General features: G+C 43.9%; 1 protein-coding gene across 1 annotated transcript; it reads left to right on the forward strand.

The window, feature by feature from the left end:
* Positions 1-689: 689 nt before the first annotated feature.
* Positions 690-20,884, forward strand: ccni (cyclin I). The gene is made up of 10 exons (XM_054744688.2): positions 690-922; positions 2,378-2,537; positions 10,111-10,245; positions 12,619-12,693; positions 12,809-12,949; positions 15,348-15,476; positions 15,553-15,654; positions 18,307-18,433; positions 18,978-19,177; positions 20,424-20,884. Exons 2-10 carry the CDS (start codon positions 2,424-2,426, stop codon positions 20,586-20,588), a joined length of 1,188 nt encoding a protein of 395 aa, XP_054600663.1. The 5' UTR covers positions 690-922; positions 2,378-2,423; the 3' UTR covers positions 20,589-20,884.
* The last annotated feature ends 1,952 nt before the right edge of the window (positions 20,885-22,836 follow it).

A 22,836-nucleotide genomic window follows, 5' to 3' on the forward strand; every position in this document is an offset into this window, starting at 1 on the left:
CAACATTGGCATTACGTATTGCGTTTGACTGTCTTTCATCAGCTGCGTTCAACAAAATGTTTATTAAACGAAATAAATAAACAGTCTGTAAATACTGAAACTTGAGCTTTGTGAAAAGGTAGTTTCTGTCTGGGTTTTCTGAAATAAAATCACATTTCCTTCTTGCAGTTCACCTACAGTCCTGCTGTTCTGAAGCCACTTTCTGTTCTATAATTAACTAAGATTAATAAATTATATTATATAAAGCTCTAATTATCTCATTCACTCCACTGTGCGCTCCCCTTTACAACATTTACGCTAAAAACAATCTTCCACGGTACTTGCATCGATCCAGCTGAGGACTGATTAATCCGTGTTTTCTGTCAACACACCAGCTTCAACAACTCAGTAGTTCTACAGACCTTTTCTCCAACTGCATTTGCATATCTATACTTTTGCAAATATTTGAGTTGGACTTTAATTGTTGTTTTTATCTTGATCAGCTTTTAAATAAAAAACAGCTGCGCAGAAAAACATAGTGGTGATTTTATTGTATTTGCCTTATGTTTGAACGGATATGTAGTTGTTTAACAAAGTTTTGTCTCAATTTATATACATCTTGATGAATTTCATATTTTTAATTAAATATATAACACAAAAGGTGCGATTGTTTCTCTGCTGAGCTGCCTTGGGGTGGGCGGGGACAGTCTTGCTCCCTTCCCTTAGTCCCCTCCTCGGAAGGAGACGTATCCGTCTATATTCCGTTCATTTCTTTTTTAAATATTTTTATAACTACCCCTTTCCCCTGACACTCTGCACAATGGCAGCGACAATGGACGACTAAATCGAGGTTCGGGTACTCGATTCCACCCGTTTTTCTTTATCTCTGGATCGAGTGGACCGGATGAAACCCATCTGTGGTTTTCTCCGCTTCGCAGGGGAGGTAAGGCTTCAGGCTCCGTCTACTATCTGGAGATATTCAGCCATTTAAATACCCATGTTGTTTATTTGGTTCTTTCTTGGTTCAAACTCAAAACAAACGACAATATCTGCGTAGTATTCGACACCCCTTAAGATCAGAGATTTATTTTTATGTCATGTTGTGAAGCCTTAGTTAATTCTTATTGACTAGCTTGCGTTAGCAGCTAGCGATGCTATGTATGCTAGCACGTTAAAACGAGCTACGTTCCAGATACTAGTCGGGTTCATTTTAATGTGTATATGGATTCACCTGCGCTAAAAGCTCCATGAAACCCGACACTTCCGTTGGATGTTTTAGGTGTTTTTCGTGAGCATTTTGGTTTCACTTTGGCTGTCCATCAGTTACAGAATAAATACTGATGTATGTTTTAATAAGAAATCTCCTAGGAAAATTAAGCTGTTTATTAGAAAATATAGTTCAAGCCGTACAATTAAAGGTGATGGTGGAAAATGGCCTGTTGTGACTTTATTCTTTTTCAGTTAGAACCTCTTTAGTGGGATTTTTGGTTTGATCTAAAATCAGAACATGTTTTCTGAAACGAGACAATTAAGTTAGACCATTATGATGTTACAAAACTTCAAAGTTCAGTTTCTGCTGCAATCATTAAACCAAAATATTATCTTCTGTTTTTGTGTTTACTCAGCAAGTCTATCTTGTCCTGCCTCCACAGAGTCAAATAAGTTGGAGTTATGCATGAATTCAAACACAGTACTCCTCTTTAGTTGAAATCCAGTTTACACTGTCCAGCTGACACAGCTGTTGGTTTTTAATGGCAACTAGTCATTTAACCCATAACGAAGTGGTTAACAGCGCCTGTGATTCGATAACCCTCATTTGGCTTTAGAAAGAGCAACTTATTGCTCAAGTATGCAGAGCTATTGAGGAGGAAATGTCTAAACGCGTGTAATAATTAGATTAATTGCATTTCTTGCAGAACTAAATGTTTGGACTGACAAGCTGCATGGCCTAAACATTTATCAGAGAGGATAATTAAACAACACATTTTGTTAAACATGTCAGATTAGCCCAAATCTATTCAGTATCAGTTTGACATGGATTAGATTAAGTGTTGCTCCCATCATCCCAATCCTGTGGAGGTAAAAATCATGATTCGGGGTTCCTTCTGTTGGTTCGGTCCAGGTTCTGCAGACCGACGAACCCCTGAGTGATGACCTTAAACCCAGCTGAGAATCATTAGGCTGTAAATAATGCTATTTTAGATCAAATAAACCTTGTGATGCTGCTAAGGCTTTTAGGATCAAGAATGTCTGTGTTCAGAGCTGTACATTACATGCTGGTATTGAAATATACTTTAAAATCCAGATCTAAAGTCGCATCAGAACATCACATTTTTATGCATAAAAACTTGTTTTTAAATCCTGCATCTGATGGATGAACGTGTTCGTCACCATGCAGGTAGCTGTATCCAGTGGGGAGGTAGGCTCAACCTGGGGAGGACAGAATGAAGTTTGCCCAACCCTGGGGACGCCAGAGGCTGTCTTTTCTTCTAGAAAAGGCCACCTCTAGGGAAGCCAAGATGTGGAAGATCTACGTGCCCAAGAAGCCCTGCTCACAGGTGAGAATCGACCCTCTGTGAAAGGAAGAAAACCATCTTTTATAAAGCGCCTCTCAAGTTAAAAATCACGAGGTGCTTTACAAAAACAAACAAAAAGATTAAGTCTAATAAAGATTTAAAAAAATATATTTAAAAAATGTTTTAAATGAGGAAAAAATAAAATTGTGATTAAAAAAATGTAAGGAAAGGGAGAGAGGGAAGTCAGTGGATCTTGGGAAAGGTACAATAAGAGCAGAGTAAGGAGAGGGAGGTGGTGAAAGTCACACCAAAGCCTGAACAGGTGAGTTTAAAGGAGACCACTGAGTCCACAGATCTCAGGCGCAGGGGGAGAGAGGTCCAGAGTCTGGGGGCCACAGCAGCAGATGATCTGTCACCTTTGACCTTTAGCCTGGTGCTGCACAACCAGTAGGCTTTGGTCACCGGAACTCAAGGACCTGCTGGGGGTGTGCCCCCAAAAGGAGAGGTGAAGTTCTAAGGGGGGGGTGATTCCTGGAGCTGAAGTGGGACTAGAGTCTCTAGGATAAACCTCGTATAGTTATAGAAACATACAACAAGTCAGCTCCTGACTGTTGCTGGCTTTTATCTGCCTGAAACATTGTAAACTCTAAAAGTTGATTAATAAAGTAAAAACTTCAGTCCTAAGGGAGTGGTTTACTCCTTTAATAAATACAGTTGCAGTGGTCTCTAGTAGGAATGAATGCCTTACAGGCCGTACTCAGGGCACAGAAATAGTTGGAAGTCCCATTAGTTGCCACACACACTGTGTGTGCAAAATTTGTTTTCCGTGTTCGACCCATCCCCTGGGGGAGCGGTGAGCTGCAGACACAGCCGCGCTCATCAAGCAGGGAGGCATTCCATCCCATTTGTTCAAAGTGTTTGGTATGACACGACCAGGGTTTGAACCCTGATCTCTGTCTTAGGGCGAACACTCTACCACTAGGCCACTGAGCTGGTAGTCCACGCCCAGCAGGACCAAGTCTGCCACATCAGAGCGGTGCTTCAAACGAGAGGATTTGGAGTCTTTATTCCTGATATTTGGACATCTATCCTTGGATTGTATAGAAGCGATGCAACCCTGCCACTGACTGTTTGCTCAAGGACAAATAACACAAGCCTGGAGGAGCTTCTGCTATGTGAGTGAGTTGCTGTTGCTAGCGGTTTGTTTGTTTTGACCGAGACGTTCGCTGCTGATTCTGGACACTAAAACAACAGCCTTCCGGTCGTGAGTCAGTATGGGTAAGTCCATTCATAACGTGACGTAGATCTGTCAGGCTTTTCTAATCCTAGAGTTATCTATCAGAAGCTAGTGCATGAGATGGGTGTAGGAGACTATTTTCATGTTCAGCCTGCATGAAAAACTCAGAGGGACCAGTTGGAATCAGAAATAATCATTAAACATGGGTTTTTGGTCAACCACACCTTTAAATTCAACAAAAAGGGCAAAGCTTTATTTTTAAAGCACATTGACCAAAGCGCTGCACAAGATCTCTCTCGTCTCTCACCTCGTCTCCTCCCCCCATTCGGGTCGCGGAGGCAGCATTCCAACTAGGGAGTTTCAGACCGTCCTCTCCCCGGTGACCACCTCCATCAGCTCCTCCGGTAGGACCCCAAGGCTTTCCTGGGCCAGTTCTCTTTTATCTCAGTTCTCCAAAATACTAGAAACAATATTTCATAAACGATTGTATGACTTTATTGAGCATCATGATATTCTTTCTGAACAGCAATATGGTTTTAGACGTGATTGGACAACTTCTCTGGCAATTGTTGATCTAGTGGAGAAAATATCTGATGCAATTGACAACAAACAATATGCTGTTGGGGTGTTCTTAGACCTGACCAAAGCTTTTCATACTGTTAATCATGACGTATTAATAAAAAAATTGTGTAGATATGGCATCAGGGGTGTGGCCTATGACTGGATTAAGAGTTATTTAGAGAACAGACTCCAATATGTCCACGTTAACAACACTGATTCACAGCTACTGACAGTGACCACCGGTATCCCACAGGGGTCAGTGTTGGGTCCCTTGTTGTTTATTCTTTATATTAATGACATATGTTTAGTTTCTAAAACATTGCATTTCATACTATTTGCAGATGATACTAATGTTCTAAGTTTTGGGAAAGATTTAATAACATTAATGGACAAGGTTGAGAAAGAATTAAATGCATTAAAGTGTTGGTTTAACTTAAATAAATTAACTTTAAATTTAAATAAAACAAAATTTATCATATTTACTAATAGAGCAATTACAGTGGATACACATCTCAAAATAAATAATACAGAAATTGAAAGAGCGAATGAAATAAAATTTCTTGGCGTAACCATAGAAAAAAAGTTAAGTTGGAAACCGCATATTGACTCAATTAAAGCAAAGTTATCTAAATCATTAGCAGTTCTCTATAAAGTTAAAGAATTTTTAGATGAAAAAGCTTTATATCTTTTGTATTGTTCCTTATTTCTGCCTTATTTCATGTATTGTGTTGAAGTGTGGGGAAATACCTACGAAACCCACTTAAAGCCTTTGTTTATAATTCAGAAGAGAGTAATCCGACTTGTAAATAAAGCAGCTTGTAGAGAGCATACACATTTACTTTTTATTCATTTAAAAGTATTAAAGCTAAGAGAATTAGTTACATTAAGAACGGCACAATTTATGTATAAAGTGATGAATAATTTGATGCCAAAACAAATTCAGGATCTGTTCCAGATCAGAGAGTGTTTATGATCTCAGAGGGTATAAAATGTTTAGAAAGCCTAAAGTAAGAACTAAAATGAAACAACGTTGTGTTTCTTGTGTGGGGGTTGATGTGTGGAATAAATTAGACCAGGAGCAAAAAGATTGTTCAACAATGGTAAAGTTTAAGGGTTTGTTTAAATCAAATGTGATTAAATATTATGAATCAAGTCAATGAAAAAATGCATAAAACATTAAAGGTCTTTTTTTTTTTTATAAAGCAAGAATGGGGATTTGAATATATTCCCATACATTTCAAACATGATGTAAAAATTATGGAATCGGTATGCTATTCTAAAATTTTGTTTAAGTTCAAAGGGTTTGGGGGGCTGGGCTTATAAGCTTATGCTTCTGCCTGCGCCCATTCTTAGAACTGTGTAAGTTGTGTGTTTGCTTGTAAACCTGCAAATGTTTCTTTGTTATATTATATTGTACTATTGATTTTAATTTCTCATTCTCCGAACTGGCTGCACACGATAACGTCATAAAAACAATAAGATTTATGTAGCAAAGAAACGGTACAATCCATCAAAGAAGAAAAGTTTATTTGAGTTAAAAGCCGGATAATATAGATTAGTTTTTATAAGTTTTAGGAGGATCAAATTGCTTCTTAAAGGTAGCCACTGAGGTAGCCCGTCTCATATGAAGGGGAAGAGGGCTCCACAATTGGCGAGCTACCACAGCAAAAGCTCGATCTCCGCAAACCAACATCGTTCTTAAAGTCACCAGGTGGCAGTCACCGTAGTGATCTGGGTGGAGCATACTGCTGTAGTCAGGCTTTCAAATATGGTGGACCCTGGCCATGTAATGCTTCAAAACCTGAAAATAGTCTCCTACGCCTATCTCCTGCAGTAGCTTCTGATAGAAAACAGTGAAACTCTAGGATTATAAAATCCTGACAGATCTACTTCACACTGTCACTAACATTCATGGACTCATGACGGGGAAGGCTGTTATTGGGTTAGCGTCCAGGAAACTGCAGAGAATGTCTCTGTTAGTAGAAGCTAACCGTTAGCATTAGCAACTCCACCACACAGCAGAACTCCTCCAGGCTTGTGTTATTGGTGGAGATGAAACATCAACGTGGCAGAGCAAACAGTCAGTAGTAGTCGTGTTGCTGTTAGCCAATCAGAGGAGAGATGTCCACATATCAGGAAATAAAACTCCAGATCCTGTCGTCTGAAGCTGAGCTCTGATGTTGCTCACTTCTAGCTCCTGAAAATGGTTCAGAGTGTTTTTTTTCCCTGAAGTACGACTTACAAGGCATTCATTCCTACTAGAGACAACTGCTGATTTGTTGATTAAACGAGTAAACCACCCCTTTAAAAACAACCCCTCCCAGCTGTTGTAACTATCTGAAATGTTCATGTCAAAGTTTTTGTTCATTTTAGTCAAAATTTGTCTCAAAGGGAAACACCTGAACATCACAACCAGCCACATTTCTGCTTTTCCTCCGTTATGAAAGCGTAGAACTACGTCACAGGAAGTGAGGCGACACACAGGCACAGAAACTCGCATTAGCTGTGATGGTCAAATAGATGTTTGTATTGCATGCACACACACACACACACACACACACACACACACACACACACACACACACACACACACACACACACACACACACACACACACATTACCACAGTCTTCTGGAGTGGATGCTGGACCTAAATGCACAAATAAAACAACTGAAATGATAAACGAGGCATCTGATCGGTGACCTGACTCTGAGATTTAAACACTAATAGTCAACAGAGATTCTAACAGCAAGTGTCCTGTTAGTGATCACAGACGTGCTTGTGGAGGTTCTCCAGAATACAGACTCATGCCACCAGTATAGCCAGTAATCTCCGTAATCCCACTGGGTGGTGACTGGTGAGATGCAGAGTTGCAAGAAAATATCAAAATTTTCAGTTGCTCTGAGTCGGTTAATATGGTCGCTGGAATTGACTGATTCATGACGGAGGTGTGATAGTGGTATGGGGTCCCATGTCTGTTTACCGCACTGTTTTTGACCCATGGTTTTGACCCACGATCGCGTGTTAAATTAGTTTTTGAGGTGGTGACACCTGATTTGATAATGTTACTGTGGCCGTGCTCAGGACGCAGATGTGTGGAGCACGTCTACAGTCAGAGCTTTGCATGCGCACGCTGGTTAAGGTTAGGGTGGGGGTGAGGGGAAGGTTAAATTGCAAGAGGGTAAAGGTCACAATTTGGTTAAATGTCCGTTTTACGGCGGGTGTCAGTACCGACGCTCTGGCACAGCGCGTTGCTTCCAGACGCGCAGGAGCCTGTCACCTGCTGACAGCAGGCTGCTGTCTTTTCCGTGGGCTGCATCTTGCCGGTCATTATCACGTGACAGCGACTAGTCGATGACAGGCATAAAAAGTCACCATAGAGCGGTGAAGTGGACTAGTGACTAGCTCATACAACCCCTGCTACTGCTCCCCAGAGTGTTCTGCAGCATAATCAGCATGTTCTCTTTGAACGTGATATAAAATTTTCGCCTCCTCTTCGTCTCCGCACGGTTAAAGTTACCCTCGCGGTCTATCACTGGCAAATCAAAAGTGAGACGGATGACACAACCGCCCCCCTGTGGCACTTGCTTGTTACCACATTCCACCTGGCCACAATAAAATAATGGCCATTATTCACCGACCCCGGCCAAAATATGATACCCGGCAGTTAATTAAATGCAAGCTAATATTAGAGGATTTACGGTAATTATTTAAATGTTTAGAGCAGCAGGAACTCCGAGAGGCTGCAGGCGCATCAGTGAGTTTGCGGCCGCTGCGCAGGGGGAGGGGGGAGAGGGCATAAGCAGAAACTACCGTTGTTAAAAGAAATGTGTTAACTTTGAAAATGTGGGCGCAATTTTAATTGTCAAAAACTCCAGCGAACCATTAGTTCATTTTGCTCAAATAGAAATTGAGGCCTGCCTCTAATTCTGGTCCTCCTTCCAATAAAGGCCCGGAGCTTGATGAGCTTGAGTCAAATACAGGCCCGGGCCTGTATTAGAGGATTTACGGTAATTATATATATATATATATATATAATTACAGTAAATCCTCTAGTACAGGCCCGGGCCTGTATTAGAGGATTTACGGTACGCATGCACTGGTTTTGGCACCCATCTGACCCCATACCTGTGCTTCTCCTTTGCTCGCTGTCGGCGTTTGAATTGCACCAAAAGAAAAGAAAAGGCACAAATGTTTGCGTGTAAATTCTTCTAAAAAGTCGATACTTGGCTTTTGAATATTGATGTAATATGACAGGAAAAAAAATTGCGATATGTTGCCATATTGATATTTTCTTATATCTCTGAACACGAAGGCTCTAATAAGTCTTAATGCACGGTGCAGTCGGCATGAGACAACACAGTTGTATTTGAGCTGATTGTAGCCCAGGAGCACACAGCGCTAGCAGCTGCAGCTAGCACCGGCTCCAGCGATGATGCATTCAGGGTGCTTGGAAATACGGCAGCATGCCTCTCCACAGGATCGATTCCAGATCTTCATCAATCGATTCAGAATCTTTATATATAAAAATCGTGATTTGAACAGGAGTTGATTTTTTTTTCAGGCACATCTAGTAAATACTCGAGGGCTGTTTAACAATTTAAAAAATGAATAAAAATAGAAAATTGAGTTTCCAAGAGGAAACAGCAGATTGGACCCAGACACCCAAATGAGCATCTGGGTATTGCACACAACAGCTGACTTCACCTGGTCTTTGTGTTTCATCACACTTCAGCTGGTCTGAACTAGTGAACACGCCTTAATGGCCCATTTCTACGGCAACCAGATCTTTGTTCTTCTCACTAGAAAACATGACGTCATCTTCTTGTCCTCGCACCCTGGTCTGGGACGTCTCGCGTCTCGTTCCTGTCGTAATCTGGGCAGAACGTTCTGTGATCCAAGGATTTCCCAATAGTTCTGATGGAATGATCCGTAATATAAAGGCATCGGATCTTAAGTGTGTTTTCCTCCCCAGCAGCCCGGCCTTCCTACAATCGGGACATTTCCAGAGTTTAGGATCTGTTCACGTCTTCTGCCACAGTTCTGCTATTTTAAAAACAAATACGGCCGAGATGTCGTTTAATAATTAACTTCAAACCATAAACCTAACAGACCACGAGTTTATGAGGAACAGGCTGTAACGTGTTCTTTGGCTCAGTTGGATGCTTGTTTTCAGTAAATCAGCTGTTTTTTATTTACAGACATGAGAACAATTCTAAAACCTGTGAAAGTGTTGTTTATAAAACTGAACTTTTCTCTCCGAATGGTTAACGAAGCATCTGGAACTGGTCCCAGTTCAGTCTCTGGGACTCGGAACGTCAGAGGAACGTGAGACAACTCGGAGACATCAGAGACTAAACAGAATAAAAATGGCGTCGCTAAACTGGAGCAAGAAAACATCAGATTTGATCTGCATTTGTGTCCCAACCCAAACCCGAACCCATAGCCAGATCTGAGACATCATGTTCATACCAACAAATCCATCATGGTTCCACCTGAAAATCAAACTGGTCCACTGGCCCAGCGAGGAACTGGTAATGGACAGGACTCGCGTCCAACATGGCTACATCTGACCTGAGTGGAAACTTCACCAACACTCATGTGGGTCTTTTGTGATTCTGCAAACTCACCTGTCAGGTAACTTGAGCCGGACTGTAGCCTTCTGGGAATTCTGACCATCGTTAACCTGAAACCACTAAACGTTCAGCTCACGCCGATGATAAACCGGGGCGGCAGCGTTCAGGATAAGTTCTGCTCTTCGTGGCTCCTCCCTTCTGGACTCGGATATAAACTCTGTGTGTTTGTTTTGGTTTGCAGGATACAGACGTCTCCCCGGCCCAGCGGGACGAAGCCGTTCGCTGGCTAACGGAGCTCCACGCCAGGCTGCAGCTCTACCCAGAGACCCTGGTGTTGGCGGTTAGCCTTCTGGACCGCTTCCTCGCTCCCATCAAGGTACAGAGACACAACCGGTTCTGCTGTGGGTTCTCCTCACCAAGCCTGCACCAGAACCATGGAACACTCATGTAAACGCAGGTTTACTGCGATTCTCCTGAGCTCATATTCATATATTCAGGGTCTGCAGAGGGACAACAACATTATGACCACTGATGGGGGAAGGGGAAGGGGGGCTTTGTGTTGTTGGGTTGGGCCGGGCCTCTCTACTGCTGCAGCTCTTACTGACCCTTTGCACGTGACGTCACACCACTCGTGGGACCGCCCCGTTCGCCATGATGGACGGCAAAAAGAGCGTTTACACTTGTTGAAACTCTGCTGAAGCTAGTCAAAACAAGCCCGTTTGTAGCCTTTTATCGCTTTTATATACAGTGGGGCAAAAAAGTATTTAGTCAGCCACCGATTGTGCAAGTTCTCTCACTTAAAATGATGACAGAGGTCAGTAATTTACATCATAGGTACACTTCAACTGTGAGAGACAGAATGTGAAAAAAAAACTCCATGAATTCACACGGCAGGATTTTTAAAGAATTTATTTGTAAATCAGGGTGGAAAATAAGTATTTGGTCACTTCAAACAAGGAAAATCTCTGGCTCTCACAGACCTGTAACGTCTTCTTTAAGAAGCTTTTCTGTCCTCCACTCGTTACCTGTATTAATGGCACCTGTTTGAACTCATTATCTGTATAAAAGACACCTGTCCACAGCCTCAAACAGTCAGACTCCAAACTCCACTATGGCCAAGACCAAAGAGCTTTCGAAGGACACCAGGAAAAGAATTGTAGACCTGCACCAGACTGGGAAGAGTGAATCTACAATAGGCAAGCAGCTTGGTGTGAAAAAATCAACTGTGGGAGCAATTATCAGAAAATGGAAGACATACAAGACCACTGATAATCTCCCTCGATCTGGGGCTCCACGCAAGATCTCATCCCGTGGGGTCAAAATGATCATGAGAACGGTGAGCAAGAATCCCAGAACCACACGGGGGGACCTGGTGAATGACCTGCAGAGAGCTGGGACCACAGTAACAAAGGTCACCATCAGTAACACACTACAACGGCAGGGAATCAAATCCTGCAGTGCCAGACGTGTTCCGCTGCTGAAGCCAGTGCATGTCCAGGCCCGTCTGAAGTTTGCCAGAGAGCACATGGATGATACAGCAGAGGATTGGGAGAATGTCATGTGGTCAGATGAAACCAAAGTAGAACTTTTTGGTATAAACTCAACTCGTCGTGTTTGGAGGAAGAAGAATACTGAGTTGCATCCCAAGAACACCATACCAACTGTGAAGCATGGGGGTGGGAACATCATGCTTTGGGGCTGTTTTTCTGCTAAGGGGACAGGACGACTGATCCGTGTTAAGGACAGAATGAATGGGGCCATGTATCGTGAGATTCTGAGCCAAAACCTCCTTCCATCAGTGAGAGCTTTGAAGATGAAACGTGGCTGGGTCTTCCAACACGACAATGATCCCAAACACACTGCCCGGGCAACAAAGAAGTGGCTCCGTAAGAAGCATTTGAAAGTCCTGGAGTGGCCTAGCCAGTCTCCAGACCTCAACCCCATAGAAAATCTGTGGAGGGAGTTGAAAGTCCGTGTTGCTCGGCGACAGCCCCAAAACATCACTGCTCTCGAGAAGATCTGCATGGAGGAATGGGCCAAAATACCAGCTACTGTGTGTGCAAACCTGGTAAAGACCTATAGTAATCGTTTGACCTCTGTTATTGCCAACAAAGGTTATGTTACAAAGTATTGAGTTGAATTTTTGTTATTGACCAAATACTTATTTTCCACCCTGATTTACAAATAAATTCTTTAAAAATCCTGCCATGTGAATTCATGGATTTTTTTTCCACATTCTGTCTCTCACAGTTGAAGTGTACCTATGATGAAAATTACTGATCTCTGTCATCATTTTAAGTGGGAGAACTTGCACAATCGGTGGCTGACTAAATACTTTTTTGCCCCACTGTAGTTGTTTTCACAGTAAAATAAAAACTTGCTACGTGGCTGGCTGCACTAACAGACAAAGATGTGAAGTCAACTCGTTTTGTTTATTTATTTTAACGTTGATCGAGACTGAGGACGGAGATGAACTGCAGCGATAAATTAAACGGACTAGCAGCCCTCAGGTTTACAGCGAACGTGTTTTTACCGGGTAAGGTTAACCTTTATTTGTTTCATGATGAAGACCGGGACCAGGACAGACGTGATGCGTTCTTCAGCTGCTGTAGCTTTAAAATCAGCATCCAGCTCTGATTCCCACTAAACTTTGGTTTTAGTTTATTTTCCTACATTAAAACCGGTTTGGCTCTTTAGTTTGTTCAAAGCTGCACATTTTACCGACTAACTGAGTAAATGTGTGTTTCAGGCCCGTCCAAAGTACCTGCGCTGCATCGCCATCACCTGCTTCTTCCTGGCAGCTAAAACCTGTGAGGAGGACGAGGTAAACAACAACGTTGATAGGAGGATCAGATACATGAGTCTGGGGTCCGTTTGGTGTCTTAACTGTGTGTGTGTGTGTGTGTGTGTGTCTACCTCTGTCTCTCCATGTCTCTCAGTGTGTCCCATCTCTGAAGGATTTGGCTGTTTCCAGTAACTGTGGCTGCTCCCCATCAGAGATCCTGAGAATGGAGAGGATCATCTTGGATAAACTGGACTGGGATCTGCACACCGCTACAGCACTGGACTTCCTGCACATTGTATGTGTTTCTCACACACACACACACACACACACACACACACACACACACACACACACACACACACACACACACACACACTGAAGCTACTTCTGTTCAGAGGAAGTCAGAACTTCCTTTAACAATAAGAGTCTGAATGAAGTTCAGTAATCTGTCCTGAGTTAAATCAGACATTTTAAAAGCTTCATTGTGAAGAAATTAAACGTTCCGTCCTTTAAAGGAGCCATCGCCTGCTACCACCATGGACATCTACATCATATTTTAGTCTTTTTAGGCCATAAAAATAATTTATTTTAGAAAAATTAATTCTACAGTGCTTTTCTGACCCTTTTTGGTGAAGGACATGTTTTCTCGCGAGAGCACACGCGATGTTTCGGCTGCGCCGGACGCGTCGTTTGGAATAGTAGTGTAGTGTTAAGGACTGGCTACTTGTTTATTAACTCATTCACTGCCAATGATGACTAAAGTCTCACCTTTATGTTAATATTGTTTTATTTGATGCACTCCACTTTGATCAGCACCAGTCCAGCAACTGCTGCATTTTAATAACTAGTATTAAAGGTGAGTACACCAATATTTGCACAAGAATAATTTGTTTTAAACTCTCAGTGACACACTTAGCAGGGGGGGTTGGCATTTAGTTTTTTTGGCGTCTGGAGAAACATCTCCTTCTGCCGCCTTTATTTTGGTCCAAGACCATTACCGGGCTGGCCCTGTTGAACACCCTCTACACCCCTGCTTGGTAGACTTAATGAAGTATTTTTAAGCCAGTATAAAAAATGACTGAAACACAAATTTACATATTTGGCATTATTGACCAATATCTTTGATTTAATTTATTTGTTAACATCAAGATGAGGGGCGACGGTGGCACAGGAGTTAAGTGCTCGCCCCGTAATCGGAAGGTTGCAGGTTCGAGCCCCGTTCAGTCTGTCGCTGTCGTTGTGTCCTTGGGCAAGACACTTAACCCACCTTACCTGCTGGTGGTGGTCGGAGGGACCGGTGGCGCCAGTGCTCGGCAGCCTCGCCTCTGTCGGTGCGTCCCAGGGCAGCTGTGGCTACATTGTAGCTCATCACCACCAGTGTGTGAATGTGTGTGTGTGAATGGATGAATGACTGATTGTGTTGTAAAGCACCTTGGGGGGCTCCAGGACTCTAGAAGGCGCTTTATCAAACACCGGCCATTTACCATTTATTTAAGATGCATTACAGTGAACATGATAATAAAGTACATGTTTCCAGTGCAGAGAGGAGACGACCCATAGAAGCACTGATCTGATCTCATTTCAGAGAAAAATAGAACAGGTCAGATGCACCTAATAAATAAAATTACTAACATAAACTCGGGAATCTGTTTCTTTGCTCTGGTGCTGAAAACATCACTCATGCGGATCAAAGGACATACACAGATGAATGCACCTTAGTGCGCGTGGTTTACATCAATATATTAAGTCTGAAATTGATATGAATTGATCAGAAGTTGATATGTGTATTGTTTATTAGAAAACTTTACAGAGCAGCTTCAGAACTGAGTTTTGATCACAATAGTAAAGGAAGTATTACAGAACAAGTTTTTCAGTAAAATCAGAACATTAATGTTTAAGTGCATGAATTAATTCATCTGAACTCATGCAGTAGGAACTAGGAAATATGAATCACTAGAACCACTTTATTTTAATTTGATTAAACTGATTTTTTCCTAACGTTGTTGGCATTTTCCCCCACACACAGTTAAACAAAACAATGTTGATTGAGGTGTGTGTGTGTGTGTGTGTGTGTGTGTGTGTGTGTGTGTGTGTGTGTGTGTGTGTGTGTGTGTGTGTGTGTGTGTGTGTGTGTGTGTGTGTGTGTGTGTGTGTGTGTGTGTGTGTGTGTGTGTGTGTGTGTGTCAGCTCTGTCTTGTCAAACGCACCACGCACGTTACGAAAAAAGTAACTTTAAATATTCAATTGAAAAAGAGGCGATGTGAAGAAAACCTAGGGAGTTCTGAAGAAACGTGAGCAACAGTGAAGCAAGCACAGAGAGATCCGTTACTGTGTGTGTGTGTGTGTGGGGGGGGGGGGGGAGAAGAATAGATCCCAGCTGAATTCTGCTTTTCTTGACGAGTTTTCCTGGACGTAGGAGCTAAAATAGTTCTTCTTCCTGTTTGTGGCTGGATCGTTTCGGTCTGGTTTATTTGTTTGTTTGTTTATTCAGTTCCACTGCGTGTTCTTGCAGATCATTTTAACAGTTTAGTTGGTCTGTGACAAATCTGCTCTCTGGTGACCCCTGGTGGCCCAAATGAGTAGAACCTGATTAATCTGACTCGAATCTAACTTTAGAGTTAAATCTGATCCTGGTGTGGATCCGGTTCAGACAGGCCAGAGAACAGATCTTTGTCCTCTCCTCTCCCCCACAGTTCCATGTGATGGTGTTGTCCTGTCGATCCAGGTTTCTGGACTCCATGTTGGGACTGAACCGCTCTCAGCACCTGGGCCTGCTCATTCGGCGACTGTACACCTGTCTGGCTGACCACACACTCGTTCAGGTAGAACAACAGGACAGAGCGGCGCCGTCGGGGCTCATTTCTGAGCTCTGATGCTTTATGGGTCGTTTCTGTGCAGCTCAGAGGATCCATGCTGGCTTTGGCCCTTCTCACCTTGGAGCTGGAGACCTGCTGTCCCGACTGGCTGGTTCTGACCATCGACCTGCTGAGGAAGGCTCAGGTCTGTGGAGTCTGTAGATCTCTCTCAGGCTTGGGTAGACTGTAGCTGTCACCGTAAATCTGAAACCTTTCCACTGGACGTGAAAGCGGCGCGTAAGGAAATAGCAGCATTTCACCCGTGAGCTCCTTCCCAACCAGGAGCGTTTAAGAAGCGAGAGTGCAAGTGTTCCACGCCGCTGGTCACAAAATCACAAGAGAATTGCAACACCACGTGTGATTTCAGAGGTCAACACGGCATAAAGCAGGGAGAAAGACAGCTGCATGAATCCAAAAAGGTCTGTAATACTCAGTACTCAAGTAGCCTTCTAATCAGATACTTTTTTACCCTTACTTGAGTAATAACCCCTATATCAGGAAAATATCGTCCTCGGTTTGTGTCCTTCCAGTGAGCTTTGCAGATGTGGGAAAATGTCATCAGGCAGTAATCGTTGTTAAATTCATAATTATTCTCGGAGAGAGACCAACTCTTATCTGCCCCTGGGAGCCCCGTAATGCATAGCGTCATTTCAACATGGGGGTGTCCGCGACACGGTTTATATGCAGGTAGCGGCGCTGCGGCTGCTTTATATAGCGACTCGTTGCATTCTCCCTCAACCCAAATCCTCGGATCACGCATTTTAGCTAAAGCGCTAACGTTAGCTTGCCTTGCGTTGACTGTAGAGTTGTGGGTGATGGTCACGCAGATGTGTCATGAGATTTGAAGCGTTGCTGCCTTTCACAGACACTTTTTCTGCACGTGCTGCAAACAGGATAGCCGTCTTCTATCAGCTGTCCCTCGGCATTCTTCAAATATCCAAAAGATGCCCGTACTTCCCACTTTGTCTTCTTTGAGGGATAATAATGTCCTGAGCGCTGCCGTCTCCTCGTTTGGCCATTATTTCAGCTTTAGCTTCAAGAAAGTTTTGGTTGTAAACAACAAAGTGCGCATGTGTCGCCGGCAAATTCAGCAGATGATACGGTGGCTGGTAAGGGTCACCGCGCCTACACCGCAGCCACGGTAACCCACCGAGATAATATGTTTTAAAACAAGACGGTTATTATTATTGTCAACTTTTTTACTGGGGTTTACCGCTACACCGGTTACCGTGACAACCCTACTGTTGGGGTTAAAGCAGCAATCTGGAGTTTTCTCCCTTTCAGGAATTATGTCGGACTTTTTATAAATCCGTAGAAGTGAAGGACCGACCCTGTACTGAGTTATAATGTAGGCAATATATCAGTTTGTTTTATTGCTAAGCCCATCCCACTGAGCACCGCTCAGCTTTAGCCAATAGCATCAGACATCTGCTTACGTCTGGGTGTGTGTGAGAGTTTCAGGACATCTTAGGCCTCCTCCCGGTTGGATGTGCCCGGAAAACCTCACCAGGGAGGCATCCTAACTAGTTTATCCTCAACTGGCTCCTCTCGATGTGGAGGAGCAGTGGACCAGACACCCTGCGGATCAAAGTCGGCCGCGTGTATCCGTGATCTCGTTCTTTCGGTCACTTCCCATAGCTCGTGACCGTAGGTGAGGGTAGGAAGGTAGATCAACCGGTAAATCGAGAGCTCTGCCTTGCGGATCAGCGCTCTCTTCACCACGACGGGTCGGCACAACACCCGCATCACTGCAGACGCAGCACCGATCCACCCGTTGATCTCACACCACATCTTTCCCTCTCCTCATCTCTGATCCAGCCATCCTAAGATCCACAGATATTATCCACGTAAAATGTGGAGAATCTGTAAACCCTGTTGAGCGCTTGCTGGCCAGCTAGAGGTGTGTGTTCACCGAGGGGTGCTGCTTTTATCCAGAACAGAAATGGGGAGAGAGGCTTAAGGTGCAATACAATTTTCCACCTCTAGATGGTGCCATAGGTGGAAAAACTCCAGATTTGGAGACTCGGGGGAGCTGAAATGGTTTTATAGCAGAGAGACGTCTAACTTCTCCTTTTTCTGATGAGTGTTTAGAGAAGTTCAACCGGAGAGTTAAACAGGTTTTATTTAAAGTCATCATCATCACACAGGTGAAGTTGCCTTTGACCCATCCCCATGGGGGCAGCACTGAGCTGCAGCTGTGGCTGCGCTCGGGAACTACTTGGTGGTTTGACCCCCGAATGCAACCCCTTAAAGCTGAGAGTCGAGCAGGAAGGCATTGGGCTCCCATTTTTAAAGCCTTTGGTGTGACCCGACCGGGATTTAAACCCCCATCTCCTAATCCCGGGGCGGACCCTACCACTGGGCCACTGAGCTGGTTTAAACCGGTTTAAGTTGTTATTGTAATGACGTCTTTTACTGGTTCTGATTTTCTACAGTGATCCTTGTAAAACATAAAGCTGCTGGACTTCGTGAACCCCAGGGCCTCGGGTACAAACCAAACCCAAACAAGTGGAGCGAAAAAAGCTGATAAATGTATTAAACACAGATTTAATGAGATATGAAGACCAGACGCATGTGAACGAGTGATTTCCTGTTCTTCTGCGTACGTAACGTACCGTCGCTGCAGCCTGGCTGTCCTGGGAAGAACACAGAAATGTTTAATAGCTTCATTGTGATAAGTCTTAATTTGATCCTAACGTTTCTCTGAAAGCTCCTGGTGTTACCAAGGCAACCAGGACTTGCATCCATCCCTTCTCCAGCTTCTAAAACACTTCCTTGTGGTTGTTCCCTTGTTCAGATCGACAGCTCTGAGTTGATCCGTAGCAGAGAGCTAGTCGCACGTAGTCTGTCCACACCGAGAGCTTCCCTGCCTCCTAACACCGTCTACATCTACCGACCCCTGCCGAATCCGACCTCCCCGCTGGGTAAGTGTCACCTCATGAGTCTGGTGCAGGTTCCAGTAATGTTGTGTCCAAACCCCTGAGGATGGCTCTGACGTGAGCAGGAAGGTGTTAGGACAGCCCTAGCGCTGCTGTTTGTGTCCGTTTGCTCGGGGGGGGGGGGGGGTCTTTCCTAATGTCCATTGTTGTCCTGAGACAGCACTTCCTGTAGAAGTCCTCATTAGCAGGAAGTGATTCTCCAGCAGTGCAAATCCGATCCCTACCAGACTGGAATCATCGGGAAGAGGCGTTTGGACCTACAGGGCAGCCGGTCTCAGATTTGATTTATTATGATGAATGTTTCTGCGTTTACTTACCTGGTGGAGGTGGACTCCACAAGTCTCCTCAGATCAGGGTGTTGATCCGAGAACTCGCCGCCTTCGTCTAGCTGGTATTTACCTGCAGACTGCTCTGAAGGTTAGGAAGTGGGTAGTTTTAGGACGTGGATCCTGGCTGCACCCCGACTAGCCTAGAGGGGCCGGAGCTCATTTAACATTTCTGTTCAAGTCTCCATCATCCTTGTTTCCAGGAACTGTCACCTCCCTCGCTGAGACTTCCAGGGACCACACCCTCAGCTCCACCGCCGTCCAGCCTCAAGCAGCTGCTGCTGGGGAGGAGAGGAGCTTCATCTCCTCCTCTGAGAGCAAAATCCCAGCTCTGCTCTCACCCAAACGCCTCAACCAGCTGCAGAGGATCACGCTGCGCTGCAAAGCTTCCACCAAGAGAAAGGTAACGCTGCTCCTCCCCCTGGGAGGGAGAAACACACACACACACACACACACACACACACACACACACACACCAAACACCTGGGGCCTCATTTATCAAGCTTGCTTACGCACAAAACGGGGTCGGAAAACTGCATAAGCAACTTTCCACGCAAACTTTGGGATTTATGAAGGAAAACTTTAAGCTGACTAAGGACCTGGCTTACGCCGGGGACACGCCGGCTGCCGGAGCGCCGCCAAACGGGGACCACCTTCATTCTGCGCCCTTGTCATCCTACTCTATAGGCCACATGGGCCGCCGTGCGCCGGCGCTCCAGCCCGCGCCGTGCAGCGATCGTTTTGGCGTCTGCTCTATTTTATTCGCGAGCCGCGGGTGAACCGCGTCAATTCTGGCAGGAAGTCAAACCTGGACTTAAGACGCAGGCCGGTAAATTTAACAAAATAAAGCATTTCAAAATACAATTCCACGATAATGTGTTCGTAAACAGATGCTGCATAAAAACCACACACACACACACACACACACACACACACACACACACACACACACACACACACAGCCTGAAGTGCAGAATACGGAATGCAGAATATCAGCAGGGGGACAGATTGAGACAGAACATCATGCGTCTGTGACGGTGTGTGTCCTGTCACTGTTACCCGATTGATCACGCGACCTGGCTACCTGTACAGGGGAGATCTCCATTTGGCTGACTGGTTAGTGCGCGTGACTTTCACCCGGGAGTCTGGGGATCTAACCCCGATTAGACCACTCTTTTTATATCCGCCACAGATCTCTCTGAAGAACTCACAACATTGACGGCTTCAGCAACGCTGTGCCACTCCGTGGATTTTCTCTTATTTGTTTTGCAAAAGCACTTCCTTTCATTTCTCCACCTCACCTCAACTTCTGCTTGTGAAATAGCGCTTCCTTGATCTGCCTTGATCTACGGTCGCCATGTCATTGGCAGAGCGCTGCAACAGCCGGCTTATGTGTATGCATGAGACCCACAAGGCACTTTGCATTGACTATATGTGGCAGTACGTGGGCGTGGCGAGGGCGGGATGCGACTAAAATGCAGCTGAGAAACGTTCTAGATAGTTTAGACTGCGTGCAGCTGTGCGTACTCCGTGTTTGATAGATCACAAACCTGCTTGGCGTAAGTACATTTGTTTAGCTGAGCTTAAGTACGGTTTTAGTCAGGATTCTACGCCCTGTTTGATAAATGAGACCCCTTCTCCATTTCCAGGTGGAGCAGATGGAGGTGGACGACTTCTACGATGGCATCAAGCGTCTCTACAACGAGGACACCACCGCTGCAATCCAAGAGGTGGGGGTATCAGGAGGGGGAGGTGAAGGAGGAGCAGACGGCTCCTCCTCTTGTCCTCCTCTGCAGCCGGTCAGATTCTCGTAGAACCAGAACCACCTCCACAGAACCTCCAACCACAGAACAGCTTCTGCAGCAAAGTCACAGAAACTATTTATCCCATAAACTCAGTAAAACGGCAGCTTGACTTGACGTTTCCCGCCCGTAACCGCTGTTGCTGTCCGGTTCTGTTGGGCTGGTTCTGGTTCTGAATGACCCAGAGCTGTTCAGCTGGCTTCCCACCATCCCCCTCAGCAGGAAAACAGAGCACAAAAAAATTTTAACATCCCAAAATGTAAAAAAAAAAAAAAACCTCTTTCTGCTACTATTAATTATGTTAAACACTAATAAAACAATTAAAAACAAACAGAAAAAGTTTCCCTTAAAATGGACGTCGATGTTGCCTTCACTGACCTGTTTATTTATCTGTTGTTTCTGATTCGTCTCCAACAAGTCAGTAGCTGAGTGTTTGAATCTGTTCAGTCGGGAACAAACTTTAGTGCCATTTGTGTTCTGATTAGGACCCGTCTGGGTTCCTGACGCCGCTCCTCCTGCTGCTCCTGCTGCCAGACTTCAGCTCAAGTTCTGATTTAGTTTCTACCTTAAAGAATCCACAAGCAGCTTTTAGTTACTTCGCTGAAATCGCAGCTAACAGCTAATGATGCTAACCACGTTTTTACATTAAAATGCTGCAGAGGCTTGATTCTGAAAGCAAACAAAAGCTGTAGTGAGTTTATTTTCCATGTTTGTGTCTGAGTTTAGGATGCTGACGATCTTCCCTGATGTTTAAAATGTTTTTCCTCCGTGTAAAAAGTTCTGTTCCTGCTGAAGGAGCTGCTGGCGACGGCTCCACATCCTCCACCACAATAAAGACTACAACCAGAGTCTGTTTTCATCATTAAGACACATCTGTGGAGAATATCCAGACTAAAGGTCACATATGTTTCCAATGGTGTTTGTTTCTGAAACACTTCTCTAACCCTCTGATGCACGAATTATGAAATCTTCAACCATGATTTTTTTAAACAATTTTTTTATTTATTTTTAGGTGTGAATGAAACAAATTTCAACAAATATTTTTTGTAGCATTTTGGTAATTTACAAATAATTTATTACATGTCCACCTCGGTGGACAGCGTGCATTCTGAACATGAAATATGTCGACTTGACTTACTGAAGTCCAAATGGAGGGGCTCAAATGCAATAAAGTCTTCAACAGCTGTGCTTCATAGCAAAAATAAATAAATAACAATTTTGAGTACCTGTCCACTGTAGTGACCATTATGCACCAAAGGGTTAAGAACTAAACATGCGTGATAAGTTCCCACAACCCAAAGTCTCCGTATGTTTTCCATAGCATTAATAGATATTAGAAATGTACAGCTAAACCCTAATAAACTGTTAATTAGTTTGACCTCCATGCTTTTACTTAAAGCTTGTGTTCTTTTATCCAACTTCCTGCCACAACATTCACACCTGAATTTTTATGTGCCTACCATGAATTTTTGTAGAAGCGATGACGAGAACATTTTAGCTGTCTGAAGCCGATCGGAGGAGAAAATCTGTTCCTTTAACGCGGGTTTCTCATCACATAAGAAAAAAACAGAAAACAAACGTATTCAGGAGTTAGAGGAGATCATCAAGTCTTTAGAGGCATCCACAGAAGAAGAGTCAATGAGCAAATTACGTAAAGCTAAATTAGAACTTCATGGAATTATTGACAAAAAGACACAATTTTTAGCACAAAGACTACGAATAGAAAACTTTGAACATAGTAATAAAACAGGTAAATTTTTAGCTAGCCAGTTAAAAATAAATAAAGAGAAAACTACCATATCTGCTGTTAAAGACTCAACCGGGAATATAGTTTATGACCCTGAAAGAATAAACAACACCTTCAGAGACTTTTACCAAACGTTGTACTCACCACAGATAAACCCATCAGATAATGAGATCAGTGAGTTCCTTGACAGGATAACACTTCCTAAATTATCAGACAGCCAAGTTACAGTCCTGGACTCGCCACTAACATCAGCGGAGCTCCAGGAAGCCCTTAAATCCATGACTAATAGGAAAGCTCCAGGTCCAGACGGGTTTCCAGCAGAGTTCTACAAAGAATTCTGGATCATTCTGGCTCCAACATTTTTCAGAATGGTATGGGAAATCGAAGCGAGCGGCAGATTACAGCCAAACATGAATTCAGCCAATATTAGTCTCTTGTTAAAACCAGGCAAAGACCCGGCATTTCCTACCAGCTATCGCCCAATTTCTCTTATTAATGTTGATCTCAAAATAA

This window comes from Nothobranchius furzeri, chromosome 6, assembly GCF_043380555.1.
Source record: "Nothobranchius furzeri strain GRZ-AD chromosome 6, NfurGRZ-RIMD1, whole genome shotgun sequence".
NCBI lineage: Eukaryota > Metazoa > Chordata > Actinopteri > Cyprinodontiformes > Nothobranchiidae > Nothobranchius > Nothobranchius furzeri.

Excerpts from the sequence above, each read along its gene's own strand:
- ccni (XM_054744688.2), top strand. The coding sequence starts at position 2,424 with ATGAAGTTTGCCCAACCCTGGGGACGCCAGAGGCTGTCTTTTCTTCTA. Across the intron at positions 10,246-12,618 it reads GCTTCCTCGCTCCCATCAAG|GCCCGTCCAAAGTACCTGCG; the intron begins GTACAGAGACAC and ends TGTGTGTTTCAG. Across the intron at positions 12,694-12,808 it reads AAACCTGTGAGGAGGACGAG|TGTGTCCCATCTCTGAAGGA; the intron begins GTAAACAACAAC and ends CATGTCTCTCAG.